General features: G+C 41.5%; 1 protein-coding gene across 2 annotated transcripts in view; it reads right to left on the bottom strand.

Annotated features, from left to right (window-relative positions):
• Positions 1-1,346: 1,346 nt before the first annotated feature.
• The window catches only part of LOC121506254 (fibroblast growth factor 14-like), a 164,741-nt gene continuing 152,425 nt past the window's right edge, over positions 1,347-13,662 (bottom strand). For both annotated transcript variants that reach the window (XM_041781974.1, XM_041781973.1), the window contains exons 4-5: positions 1,831-2,029; positions 1,347-1,675 (exon numbers count right to left, since the gene is read on the bottom strand). In XM_041781974.1, coding sequence (XP_041637908.1) covers positions 1,524-1,675; positions 1,831-2,029 — 351 coding nt within the window. In that variant the 3' untranslated portion in view covers positions 1,347-1,523. The remainder of the gene's footprint in view (positions 1,676-1,830; positions 2,030-13,662) is intronic.

Raw genomic sequence — 13,662 nt, 5'->3', positions numbered from 1 at the left:
TCAAGAGCTCTGCAGTTATTATTAATAATTCAAAAAATACTAAAAAAAATCTAGGGTCAAATTTAGCTACGTCTGTCAGGATGATCAGATTTCTTGGGATCAGGCAGAGAATGTAACCTCAGCTGTAGACTGCAGTTCCTTGAGTGTCCACTTGAGGCAAAAGCCCAGATTGGAATAGGTTGGACTCTCTTTATTAATGTAATATTTATAGCACGGTTCTTAATATTGTGGTGTTTTTGAAAGTACAATGAAGAACTTCAGCCTGAAATCTTACTCTACACATAGTGGCTTTAATGTTGTTTACCCTGTTCTTTATTACCCTCATAGTTAACTTTATTTTCAAGTGCTTTGGGCAACAGCAGCGACAAAAAACACTGCTGTTCCCACCATTTTTGAGGTTTGACCCTCCCTCTGGTCCAGCATCTGCTACTCCATGTAAACACTGACTGCTACCGTGCCTCAGCACGCCTCCTGTACTATCCGTGATGCTACAAACAGGGACTTAATGGAAACTTCTGGGTTCAGCTACACGCTAACTTGAGCAGCATGGTGCCAAATTATCTCATCTGGCATGCCATGATCTCATCCTGCTTTGAGCTACGTACTTCTATCAGCAATGTGGGAATCCTGGCGTTTATAAAAAGGGAGGAAAAACGCTGAAATGTTGTGAGTAAAGAAAGAAAAATCTGTGCCGTCTGTACAACAAAGTGGCTGGATAATCACTAGTGCTTTTTGTGTGCAAAAATGTAAATGCTTTGAGCAAATAAACATCTGTAATAGCACAGGAATAAAAGAAGGGAAAGGCAAAATTATAAATGCAATATTCTCAAATAATAAGTTTTTAATTGCTCCTGTAGGTTGCAGGTGACAGTCTACTGGAGCACTCTTAGGCATTTCAACAACAAAATATGTATAAAAGGGTCAAAATAAAGGAATTACTCTTTAATTATGTGATGACTAAGCACCCTCTGAAATGCTGATGTTTTTAATCTGTTCTTTCTCTACTCAAAGATTGAAGCTGAGTGGTCGATTTCTGGTGGGAGTGGGAGAAGTGTTCGTGCGCATATGTTTGTGTGTGACAGTAGCCACCAGCAAGCAAGCATACCTGGCAACAGAAAACACTGGGAAAGAAAAAGAAGGGGGGAGGGGGCTCATTCTTACAGATTGTCACAGAAAAATACCGGTGAAGACAACATTTTTGACCATTTTTTGTTTATATTCTAAAGAAGTCATTTTGTCTCCCTCAGGAGGGCACGCCACTGTCCCCTTGTCCGGCTGGCTCTGGCCTGAGTCTTCATCCTCCTCTTCCCCCCCGCCACTGGCTGCTCAATCTGTCCCTCCGGCTCTGCCCCCCATGGTGCTCGATCCATCCAACTGGGAGAGAGGAGAGGCGGAGCTTGCCCCACTGCTGACCAGTCAGAACTTTTCATTACCTTTTGTTGCAGTTTTTGATTGTGCAGCAGTGGGGAGCGTCTTTTCTGGGCCTCTCATCGGCCAAAGGGGGGGTAAAAAGAGGGATGGGGTTATGTTTCCTCCTTGTCAGGTTTGCTGACTGGTTTCCCGCCGTTCATGACCACCGGTTCGCTGGTTGTGCTTTTGGAAGGCGGGCCCACGGCGGCGAGCTTAGGCACCGCCTCCCCTACGTCGTGCAACGAAGGCTCTCGGTACATCGCAACTGGAGATGTGGTTGGGGAGGAGAGATAAGGGTCGGATTGGGAAGGGACGGGGACGGGTGAATAAAAGAAAGACGATTTAGACAGAAAAATCTTATCAAACAATTCACACAAAAAAACGAAAATCTCCTGATAAATGTAAAAACATAAACGTTACCTTCTATAGGTTTAGGCAGAAAGTGTGCTGCTGGTTTGGTCTTTTTCACCCTGTTCCCCTTCATGGCCTGTCCCTCCTTGTTGAGTCCTAGAAACCAGGCCCGGCCCGACTCCTTCTGTCTGTAGAGCATAGAGCTGTAGATCACGTAGTAGTTCTCGAACACCGACTCCTTAAACTTACATTCTGCTGTAAACAGTTCCTGCAGAGACAGAAACAGAGATCAGGTGTTAGATTATGAGCCAGGATCCCCTTCTGACCAAGACTGGAATATCTAAAGATTATTTTGCAGGTTTTCCCGTAGTTTTACAGTGCCTAGAAAAGTATTCACCCCCAGTATAATTCCCCTTTAACCCTTAGAGCTCACAGCTATTTTTTCAACATCATGTCTCGTCTGGACTTTTTTCTTAAAAGCTTATAAAACATCGACCCTGTGGTGCACAGTCAAGCTCTAGCCATCCTTTCTTCCAGGACAACCTGGGCTTTAAGAATATATCTACTACAGTAATGTCACTTGAATTTTGAAAAAGTTATAGGACTCTAAAGACAAGATAAAAAAACAAATCAAATTTGAAACTCAAAGATTCCATTGATAACACTCAGTAAACAATAGTGACTAAGGATTTTCTTTGCACAGACTTGTTCTCCCATCTCTTGGAGACAAACAGTGAAAAAATAAACATTCTGTGACTAACAGTTTTCAAAATATCGTCATATATACTGAAAAAGTCCATGCGCTTTTTTGCAGCTAGATTCATTTGTGCCGTTCCTTTAAGCAGTAGAGAAGCAACTGGTTTACTACCACTCCTACAATGTATTACATGAAATTATGTAATTGCTCTCGTGGACAAGTTGTGACCTGTACATTAACCACGCTATGAAATAATCATGGAACATTACGAGACGGAGATGTTTTAAAGTTAGATGCAAAGCCGGAACTACACTCCAGACATGGCTGCTGCACTGTGTCACTCCGCCCAGTGGTTTAGTCAAGAAATAGTTCAGAGTGTTTGTTTTTTATGTGTCATAATGTTTCATAATTATACGGTATTATTTCCCAGCGTGGTGAATGTGCAGGTCACAACTTGTCCACGAGAGCGTTTTGGAGTCGTTGGATTGTGTATTTGATGAGTTTGATGAGGGAAAGCCGGGATACCATAAGAATCCATTGCGTTGGCAGAGCAGCTCCTAACTCGGCACCACTGATCTAAAAATAGCTTGCACCAACAACTAAAGGTAACGAACCTATTAGTAAGACTATAGGGATTATGGTAATGGGCCAATTTGCCAAAATAGTGAAGTATCCCTTTAAGGGCTACGGAGACATCGAAGGTAGCAAACGAATGGCAAATTGTTAGCTTTCAGAGGAAAAAAACACAACATAAAAAAGCGTCTATGACTTATGGTTCAAAAGTTATTAACGTTTTTCTAAACTGTCACTTCTTGTTGTATACGACAACCCTGTCTTCAGAGACCCCAGGAAGTCAGACAAGTTCTGAGCTCTCTAGAAAATATTCAGTGAGAGCTACGAATGTGTGAAGAATATATTTAGAAAGGCACAACACAGAGCTCTCACAGGAAAAAACAAGTAAGTGTCTACAACTTACGGTTCTAAAGTTACCAAGCAATTTACAAAGGGGTGTGCCTGCAACTGGATCGACCAGTTACTGGTCAATCAGTATTCCTGGCTACCATTACACCATGAAGACAAAAGAACACTCCAAGCAACTTCAAACCATCACTCCAACATTGACTTCCTGTTTTGATGTGCATAAAAGAAATGAGGGGGAGCTTTTCCATCTCATACTTCTGAGATTCACTGTTGTTGATTTGGGTCAATTACAGTGTGAGGAAATAATCAGACTAAAGAAATGTTTGCAGGTACATCAGCAGCTCCAAAGGACACTTTAAGCTCTTAGAAATCTCGTGATTACTTTATTTACAAGATGCTTTATTGAAGAATTATAATAATTGGGAAAAAAGCCATGCAACTGTCTTACTCAAACTAGACTTCTCCTTGTTTGCTTGCAGTCTGTGGTCTCTGTTTGTTGTGTTTTATCTTTATTTAAACATCAGCTGATTTACTGTCTTGGCCAGGCTTTTCTCACTAAAGACAGATTTAAAAGGATCTCCCTGTGAAGTAAAGTTTAAGTTGAAGAAAAAAGGGGAATATTCAAAGTTAAAAACATCTTATAAATTTAATATCAGCTGTCTGTATTTGGATAAACTGTGACTCAACTTTTGCCTTAATATTCCTGATTGAGTCAGTTCCCTGAGACAGATTCCTCTGATATGACAACTTTCAATGTCAAAAAACAAAATCAAATTGACAAGCCACAGAAATCCGTAGAGGAGCAGCTCAGCCTGTTTCATGCGAAGCTCTCACTCATGTTGTTCCCGTCTCTGACATTTCCTCTGAACAAGCATGAACAACAAACTAACCAGATAAAAAGCAGATTGATTCTGGTGACACAAAGCCTGGAGAACGTCAGTCCTCCCGGCCATCAGCTTCACTGTGAGGTGTTCAAACTCTTTCTGTGGTTTACCGGCGCCTCCAGTGAAGCATATTTCAGCACAAAGTCAAGGTGTTATTCTTACTGGGTGAGAAATTGTCCTCCCTGGTGAGTCACAGCGAGAGGAGAAAGCAGCTCCACATAAAACATGTTTCATTCGGGGGAGCGAGGCAGTCTGGGAGATAGACGATCCTTTAACGGGATAAGGAAGCTCCAAAATCTTAAATCCATCACTTGAATGTGAGGTCAAGGATAGAAGAGTGGTAAACGGAATACTTGTGTTGATTCCCGGTTCCAAAAAAGTTGGTACACTGTGTAATATGTTAAATATAAGAGAGAGTGCAATGATTTGCAAATCTCATAAGCTCATATTTTATTCACAATAGAACATAAATTACAAATCAGATGTTGAATTTGATCATATCATGAAAAATGTGATCATTTTGAATTTGACTGCAGCATCACAGCTTAAAAAAAGTAGGAACTGGACAACAAAAGGCTGGAAAAGTAAGTGTCACTAAGGCAAAAAAAGCTTAAGGAGCATTTTGAAAGTAATTAGATTAAGTGGCAACAAGTCAGTAGCATGTCTGGGAATAAAAGGAGCTACACTATATTGCCAAAAGTATTCACTCACCCATCCAAATAATTGGAATCAGGTGTTCCAATCACTTCCATGGCCACAGGTGTATAAAATCAAACACCTAGGCATGCAGACAGTTTCTACAAACATTTGTGAAAGAATGGGTCGATCCCAGGAGCTCAGTGAATTCCAGCATGGTACTGTGATAGGATGACACCTGTGCAACAAGTCCAGTGGTGAAATTTCCTCACTCCTAAATATTCCACACTCAACTGTCAGTGGTATTATAAAAAAGAGGAAGCGACTGGGGACAACAGCAACTCAGCCACCAAGTGGTAGGAAAATGACAGAGCGGGGTCAGCGGATGCTGAGGCGCATAGTGCGCAGGCGTCGCCAACTTTCTGCAGAGTCAATCACTACAGACCTCCAAACTTCATGTGGCCTTCAGATTAGCTCATGAACAGTGGTAGAGAGCCTCATGGAATGGGTTTCCATGGCCTAGCAGCTGCATCCAAGCCATACATCACCAAGTGCAATGGAAAGCGTCGGATGCAGTGGTGTAAAGCACCCCGCCACTGGACTCTAGAGCAGTGGAGACGTGTTCTCTGGAGTGACGAATCGCACTTCTCCATCTGGCAATTTGATAAATGAGTCTGGGTTTGGCGGTTGCCAGGAGAACAGTACTAGTCTGACTGCATTGTGCCAAGTGTAAAGTTTGTTGGAGGGGGGATTATGGTGTGGGCTTGTTTTTCAGGAGCTGGGCTTGGCCCCTTAGTTCCAGTAAAAGGAACTCTGAATGCTTCAGCATACCAAGAGATTTTGGACAATTCCATGCTCCCAACTTTGTGGGAACAGTTTGGGGAGTCCTGACCTCAACCCCATAGAACACCTTTAGGATGAATTAGAGCGGAGACTGAGAGCCAGGCCTTCTGGTCCAACATCAGTGTGTGAGCTCACAAATGCGCTTCTGGAAGAATGGTAAAAAATTCCCATAAACACACTCCTAAACCTTGTGGAAAGCCTTCCCAGAAGAGTTGAAGCTGTTATAGCTGCAAAGGGTGGACCAACATCATATTAAACCCTATGTATTAAGAATGGGATGTCACTTAAGTTCATATGCGAGTCAAGGCAGATGAGCAAATACTTTTGGCAATATAGTGTATTTAGAGAGGCAGAGTATCTCTGAAGGAAAGATGGGCAGAGTTTCACAAATCTGTGAAAAACCACGCCTAAAAATTTTGGAACAATTTCAGAAAATATTCCTCAATGTGAAACTGTGAAGACTTTGAATATATTTCACCACTGACAGTACAAAATATCATCAACGGATACAGAGAATCTGGAGAAATTTCTGTGCACAAGAGACAAGGCATTGTTTTTCAGGCCCTCAGGTGGCCCTGCATTAAAAAACAGGCCTGATTCTGTACTGGAAATCACTGCATGGGCTCAGGAACGCTCCAGTCTGTCAACACAGCTGGTCATACTATTAACAAATTCTACTTAAAGCTGTATCATGTAAAGCAGAAGTCATATGTGCACACAATCCAGAAATGCTGCTGTTTGCTCTGGACCAAAGCTCATTTACAGTGGACTGAAGCAAAATGGAAAACTGTTCTGTGGTCAGATGGATCAAAATCTGAAATACTTTTTGGAAAACCATGGACGCCACATCCATCCAATGAAGAGGGACCCTCCAGTTTATTATCAGTGTGTAGTTCAAAAGATCAATGTTGAAAAGAAGATTGAGGTTTTAGAGCAACATATGCTCCCAACCAGACAGGTTTATTTCAGCAAGACAATGCTAACCACATACAGCATGGCTTCACAGTAGAAGAGTCCAGGAGTTGACTGACTTTGGGGCTCCTTTTATCAGGCTATGCTGCCCCTTGTTCGAGGTCCTGGTGCACTACAAAGCTACGTAGACGGACCAACCACGGAACCAGTAACCTTGCAAAGCAGATGGATACGCCTGTTTCCGTGTTTCTCACTGGCGAATCCATCTTGCAAAGCTCTCGTCTGAACTGTTTGGACCCAGTTTGAAAGTGACAGGACCAATCAGCGTTGAGGGGCAGTACTTTGAGGCGCGGCGGAGTCCTGGCGTAAGCAGGCAGCTACAAGAGACCGGTGCAATTATGGCGGAGGACCTTAACGCTGCTAAAGCGCCAGCTTTACCAGAACTTGATGACATTTCTTCGTTAAAAGAAGAACAACGAACAGCAGTGTGTTGTTTTCTTTCAAAAACGACAAAAGTCGTGTAGTGACATGTCTACAGTCACCATGGTTCGCGTTATTCCTCGGTCGTGGCTTCGTCACGTTTTGTTGCTCTGATTGGCCCGTAAAGATGTGACAGAACATTCATCCAATCACACTCAGAGTTTTTTTCAAATCCTCTGCCCTTACCCAAACGTTGTCTATTGAAGGTTTTCCAGATGGATGTGTGAAACAAGTCCATCTGGCATGTCAGGTTACTGAACCGGCTGACACAATAAAAAGGCAATATTTGATCTACACTACTCTACATTGTGCAGGAAGTAGTTATCTACCACATCAGATTAGCAAGTTATTCTTGTTAGCATTTATTTAATTAATCACAGTCATGCTACTGTACTCTTCCATTTCCTCATCAATCAGCCCTCGCAGTAGCTCCACTTATTTGAGAACCACTGCTGTTTTTACTCTGTTCATAATCATTAATCTGTAGTTAAAATGAGAAATATTGATTAATGCAGCTCTGTCTCTACTTAATTGCTGCCTGTATCAGTCCAATCTCTTTTAGTCTAAGCAGACAGTTCCTCTCATTTCATCAAGTCTAATTTTAAAAAAGGAGCCTGATTATCATTGAACTGACGATGACAGACACATCTTCTCATTGCGATGATTGGTGAGGAAATTAAAGAGTGGAGTTAATAATAAGCCACTCCTCAGACGGCGGAGGAGGCTCCTGCCAACCCAAACAATCACCCCGAGGTCCCCAGCTCCCAGATTGGGAAGTGTTTGTCTAGACCGCCTCTTATTGGCTGGCGGAGGCCTCTCGCCGGAGCCACAGACACATTGTCATTCAGCTCAGGTCTGTCGGTCCGAGTCTCATAGCAACATGAGGAAGAGAGGCGACACTGTAGCCGTGGCAACCAACCAGCGAGGAGAGGGAGGGGTCAGTGTCAGTGGGTGGGTGGGCTGTGAGAGTGTGTGTGAAGCGAAGAGAGAGAAATACACACCCAAACACTTGAATTGCTAATTTTACATATAATGTGCCATATCTCATGCTCCGCCACATCCACTCGTGCTAACGCAGGTCGACACTCCTCACAGGCAGGCAGGGCTGGGTGGCACCAGCTGCACATGGATCAGACACTGGCACTCACTTGTGGCTCTGGGGGATGAATGGAGCCGGGTGCAGGAGGGCTTTCTGGGATATGAAATGTGACTAAGCGAACAAGACAGGTTTTAATGAATGGATGCTCTATTTATTGGCGCTGTCAGACGCCCAAATACAGCAGCACGAATTCAATGTTCTCCTTTGATAAGCACGGGTTTGGTTTGTGTTAAAGAAGAATCACAATATTGCAAAACCTGAGCCTTATCTTTGCTTATTTAGGACACAGGACATACAAAAGACTTGGATTTGCTCCTGTATTTCCATAGAAGTTCGTATTTTTTCTGAACAGACGTCAGAAGTCAGATGTCAGAGCTGAGAAAATCATCACGACTGACTTTACCGTGTCCAAGTAACTCCATATTAGTGACCTATGATAATATATAGAAGTCAAATAACAATAATATACAAATTAAATATTCTAATATCAACTGGAGTTCAGTTGACTGCAAATTACAGTGGGGATTTCCTTCCACACCCAATGTTTCTGATTCACTCTAATGTCACTTTTTAGGCTGAAAACGACAAAAAGACTGAAACCATAATCAGGGGTGCAGGTATTTTTGCGTACTTTCATGTAGTAAACTCTGAGGGTGAGGCCAGAACGGTGAATATACAGGGGCCGTGTTATTTAAATGATTGTTTTCAGCCGCCGCATTTATCGACACCCACTCAGTCGTCTGCTGTGATTGGCCTAGAGATGTTCCGATAGTTTTTTCCTTCCCGATTCGATACGAAAGGTGTTTGGTATCGGCCGACACCGAGGACTGATCCGTAACAGTATGAACTTTCTAGGCTGTACAGACTAACAAATTATGACTAAACAACATGACAGTTAGCATCCAAGCTAACGTAAGACAGCAAAGTGATCATTTCTACTACGATAAATTTTTTTTATTATTATCGAGGACATCTGATGAAGTTTAAGTCACTTACCTGACAAAATTAGAAAAACTTAAATGACATTTTAAGAAGCTTTCATGGATTTTTTTTTAGAACTCTAAGAATTTTTAAGTGTTTTCATTGAGGTTTAGGGATATCCTTTTCCTTAGTTTCCTTGGAAGTTTTTCAAAGTCAGTTTTTTCATGATAAGGGGACTTTGTTTGGGCGTCCTCATGCTTTTCATCTACAAAGAATCTTGGGAAATATATTTGTACATTTTGGGGAATTTGTTTTGAGATATTGGGATAATTGTTTTAGAAATTGATATGGAATTTTTGGGGGAGTTTTTTTTAAATTAAAATTTTGACTTCATGATAAAATATTTGAGGAATGGGGCACAGGTGGCCAAGTGCTTAAGATGCGCTCTATGTACGTGGACGGCCCGGGTTCGAATCTTGCCTGAGGCCCTTTACTGCATGTCTCTCCCCAGCTCTCGTCCCTCGACTCTCGACTCTATCCACTATCCTCCTCTATCAATAAAGGCACAAAAATGCCCAAATTAAACCTTTATAAAATATAAAGTGCTTAACAAATTTATTAGACCACCCTAATATATATATATATATATATATCATTTGATACATTAGGTGTTTTTGGTAACTGATAATCCACTTGAGGGCATTTTCATCATTTATCAGATTGTATTCAGAAGTCTTTTTTTGTCATTTATGATCATATTGATTAGATAGAGGTATCATAAAAGTACGCATCAAATATGATACCACAGGCTTTAAGGGGTTAAAGATATGTTTAAGAACTTTGCACAGAATCACCACGTCTTTTTGTTCATTTTAGAGCATGTATGTTGTCACTGGGCATGATTTTTGGTCAAATTTAATTCCTTTTTAAAAACAAGGCTGAGCTTGACATGATCAAATCCTGCTTATCCCCAATAAAGGAAGGAAAGCTGAGGTCTAAGGAGGTTAATTGGATTAAAATGGATAAAAAAAACATTCAATGTCAGGTTTGCTGGTGTGGATTCAATCATTAAAGTACCGAAAACTCACACAAGTTCCAAGCCAGGGATTCAAAGACATGGATAGTGTCTACAGGAAGGCACAACGGCTTCAAGAGGGAAAACAAGTAAGAGGCAACGATTTATGGTTTGAAATAGGGGTGTAACTCACCAGTTTCATCACGATACGATACAATATCGATTCCCAGAACAACGATTCGATATTTGCCGATATCACAAGGTCTGCCACGATTCGATTTAGAGGCCTGTGATCGATATCAGACGATTTTGTGAACCCATTCACCACAATCTGTTACTTCTCACATAAAGGAAAAAAACACAATATTGATACTCTCTCGGCTGCTAGCCATTACCTGCTATCCGTGCCTAGCGGTGTTGCGACTCGTGGATGGGCTGAAACTGTCATAACCAAGCACGTGGGGGACTTTCAAACTAAAAGTGTAAGGTAAAAATGGTGATTAATATCGATCTTTATACTTTCAATCAATTTGACTGAATCACTGCTCAAACATTCGATGTATCGATTCAGATCGATGAATTGTTACACCCCTAGTTTGAAAGTTATTTAACTTTTGATAAACTGTGCCACTTCCTGTCGTGTGACAGCGCCGGTCTAGAAGGAGTTTTAACGATCGCATTCAGAGAAAAACTTACACAGCCTCCACTCTTTGCTGCAGTGGGTGCTTCGGTTCTTCTTCGCTGCTCTAAAAACGGTAGCTCGTGCATGCAGTGCTTTCCAGCATCGAAGAAGTTTCATAAATCACAGGCTGACTTTGCCATGAGGTGATTTCTACGTACAACTCTTCATTGCTTTACATGCAAGTTTGACACCGCCGACTTGTGGACTCATACTGCGACCTGCGCCCATGCCAGGTTAATTCCTGAGGAAGAGCACACACAAACCGACACTGGAGATGCCATGAATGCATCATTAACAGGAAGTATATCTGCAGACTAAGGGCTAAAAACAAGTCCTCTTAGTGGACATGCTTTGATTGGATTTGGTAAAACCATTTCAGCCTGATTTACTTGAGCAAATAGAAGGAAAAGTTTGGTTAGCATCAGTCATTAAGAGCAAAGAATTTTTAAAAATAAATTCAAGGTTATAAGATAGAAGGATCTGTCTTTATCAGTGAGCTTTTTCTCTATAGAGCTTCATATTTTTGTTCCAGGATTAAATTAAGTTAATAATATATTTAGTCTTGACCTGCACCTCGGCTTCATTATTCATTTGTTAGGGAGGATGATCCTCAGAGCGGTGCCAGACGCTTATTAATGTTAGTCAGTGAGGTCATACATCATTTAATGCTGCTTTTAAAATAAAAGATGTTTGATGTTGGGGCGTCTCACAGCCTCGCCTCAAGATTTATTCTGGACTGAGTTTAGAGAGAAAAGGTGCGCTGTAAAAATGAAAACCTCAGCTCTCTTTCAGGTGAGTCACTTTACCAGCACCGCCTGAATATGTCTCTGCCGTCATTTCTAAATAGCTGCTTTCACAAACTGCCCACAGAAAGGAGACAGTGAGAAAAGATGAATGAAAGAAAGGGAGGGTGGGGTGGTTGGAAAATTGGGACATGAAGGAGAAGAAGGAGAATAAATCACCCAGAGAGGAGGGCGACTCCTCCTGATTGGAAAAACAGCGGGAGATTCTCTCCCTCTCCCTTCTGTTATCTTTGTGTTTCTCTTCTTCTTTCTCCTCGCTGTGCAGAGATTTATTGAAAGTAAGCGGGCTGCAAACATGCTTGCACATTGTTATCTTTTGAATTACACGCACATCACACGTGTGCATCCTCGCCCGCCTGAATAGCGGCTGTATTTTTTTCTAGCAGCTGTCATCAGATAGAGCAGAGCCCATTTACATGTTGCTCTGAATCGTACTAAATTGATACAGGCAGCACTTTGTCCCTCGTCCATTAAAGAGCTAAAAATAAAAACTCAAAAACAGGGTGGGAAAAGCAACCGCAGAACCAGAGCTGCCCAGTGCAAACACAGCTTGAACGGTAAGATTTAATCCAACCGCAGAAACGTTGGTGTTCATTTAACATTTCATCTGCAGACAATCAGGTCCATGTCTTTTTGAAGAGAGCGAGATGAGTCGCATCGCAGTACACTCGGAGGGAAGTCAGAAAGTTCAGGCGCCGCTGACCGGGGCTGCTGCTGAATGACTGAGAGGCCACAAGTTCAAGTTTCAAGATCTGACTCTGCAGCCTCATGGGCTAAAGACGGACTGATTGACTGCAGCAAGATTCACAGGAAACCACTCCGAAAAGAAGGCTCTTTGTGTCCAGACAGTGGGAAATTCCTACAAAATAGAGTCAGCAGCAGAGGTTTACAGTTATGGTATTCTCATATGCAAAACATCTGTTTAATGTCCCAAGGATGGCTTCAAAGAGTGATGTCTAAAGGCCAAAATGATGGCCATAATTCAGAGAAAATAATGAAACATAAGCACCACAAGAGAGGATGCAAATCAATCAAGAACAAGAGAAAACTGCAGAGTTTAAAACCATAATCTATAACAGTGGTTTTCAAACTTTTTTTTTGCCCAAGGCACACCTGAGGTTAAGCTAAAATTTCAAGGCACACCATATCTAAATCAATACAAAATAGACTTTTTGAATAACGTTAAAGTCAGGGTAGCCTATAAGGGCAGATAAAGGGGGCCCAGCCAAATGGGGGATCATGGAGATGGCAAAAGTGGGCAAAAGGTGGCAAAAATGCATCAAAACTGATGAAAAAACATGGCAAATGGGGCAAAAAGTGGCAAAACAAAGTCAGAAATGGGCAAAAATTGGTAAAAAAAATAAAAGTGGCCAAAAAATGAGTTGAAACTGGCAAAAATTTGTTAAAAGTGTCAAAATAGTGGTAAAAATGGGTTACAAGTGGCCTAAAAGAAGGGTTAACTGTTGTGAAAAGGTGGTAAAAATGGGTTAAAAGTGATTAAAAAAGGGCAAAACTGGGCAAAAGAGTGGTGAAATAAAGGCAAAAGTGGGCAAAAATTGGCAAAGGTGACATAAATGGGTTGAAGTGTCAAAAAGGTGGCAAAATTAGGGGTGCACTGATTGCAATCTTCTGGCCAATCATTGATCACTAAAAAGCCTGACCTGCCGATTCCGATTTTGGCCGATACCGATTTTTTTTTTTTATAACTGACAGCATACACCTTCAATGTTTCAATACTTTATTAAAAAACATTGAACAGTACCGGTGAAACAACACAAACTTGTTGTTTTAACTGCACATGAGGTAGTTCTCTCAATAAATGAAAAGTTTAGAGCATTGCTGTCCAAACTACTAAATTATATCAGTTCCTTTAGTCTTTTATTTTTCACATTTTAGTAGGTAGAGGTACATATGAAACCGATCTTATCCACCGATCTTATCTAAGTATTGGCTGATCACCAATCCCCCAAAATTAAGGAAATCGGCGATTCCAATTTTGGCCGATCAA

Source organism: Cheilinus undulatus, linkage group 24 (assembly GCF_018320785.1).
Source record: "Cheilinus undulatus linkage group 24, ASM1832078v1, whole genome shotgun sequence".
NCBI lineage: Eukaryota > Metazoa > Chordata > Actinopteri > Labriformes > Labridae > Cheilinus > Cheilinus undulatus.
This window is presented reverse-complemented; position numbering and strand designations above follow the sequence as displayed.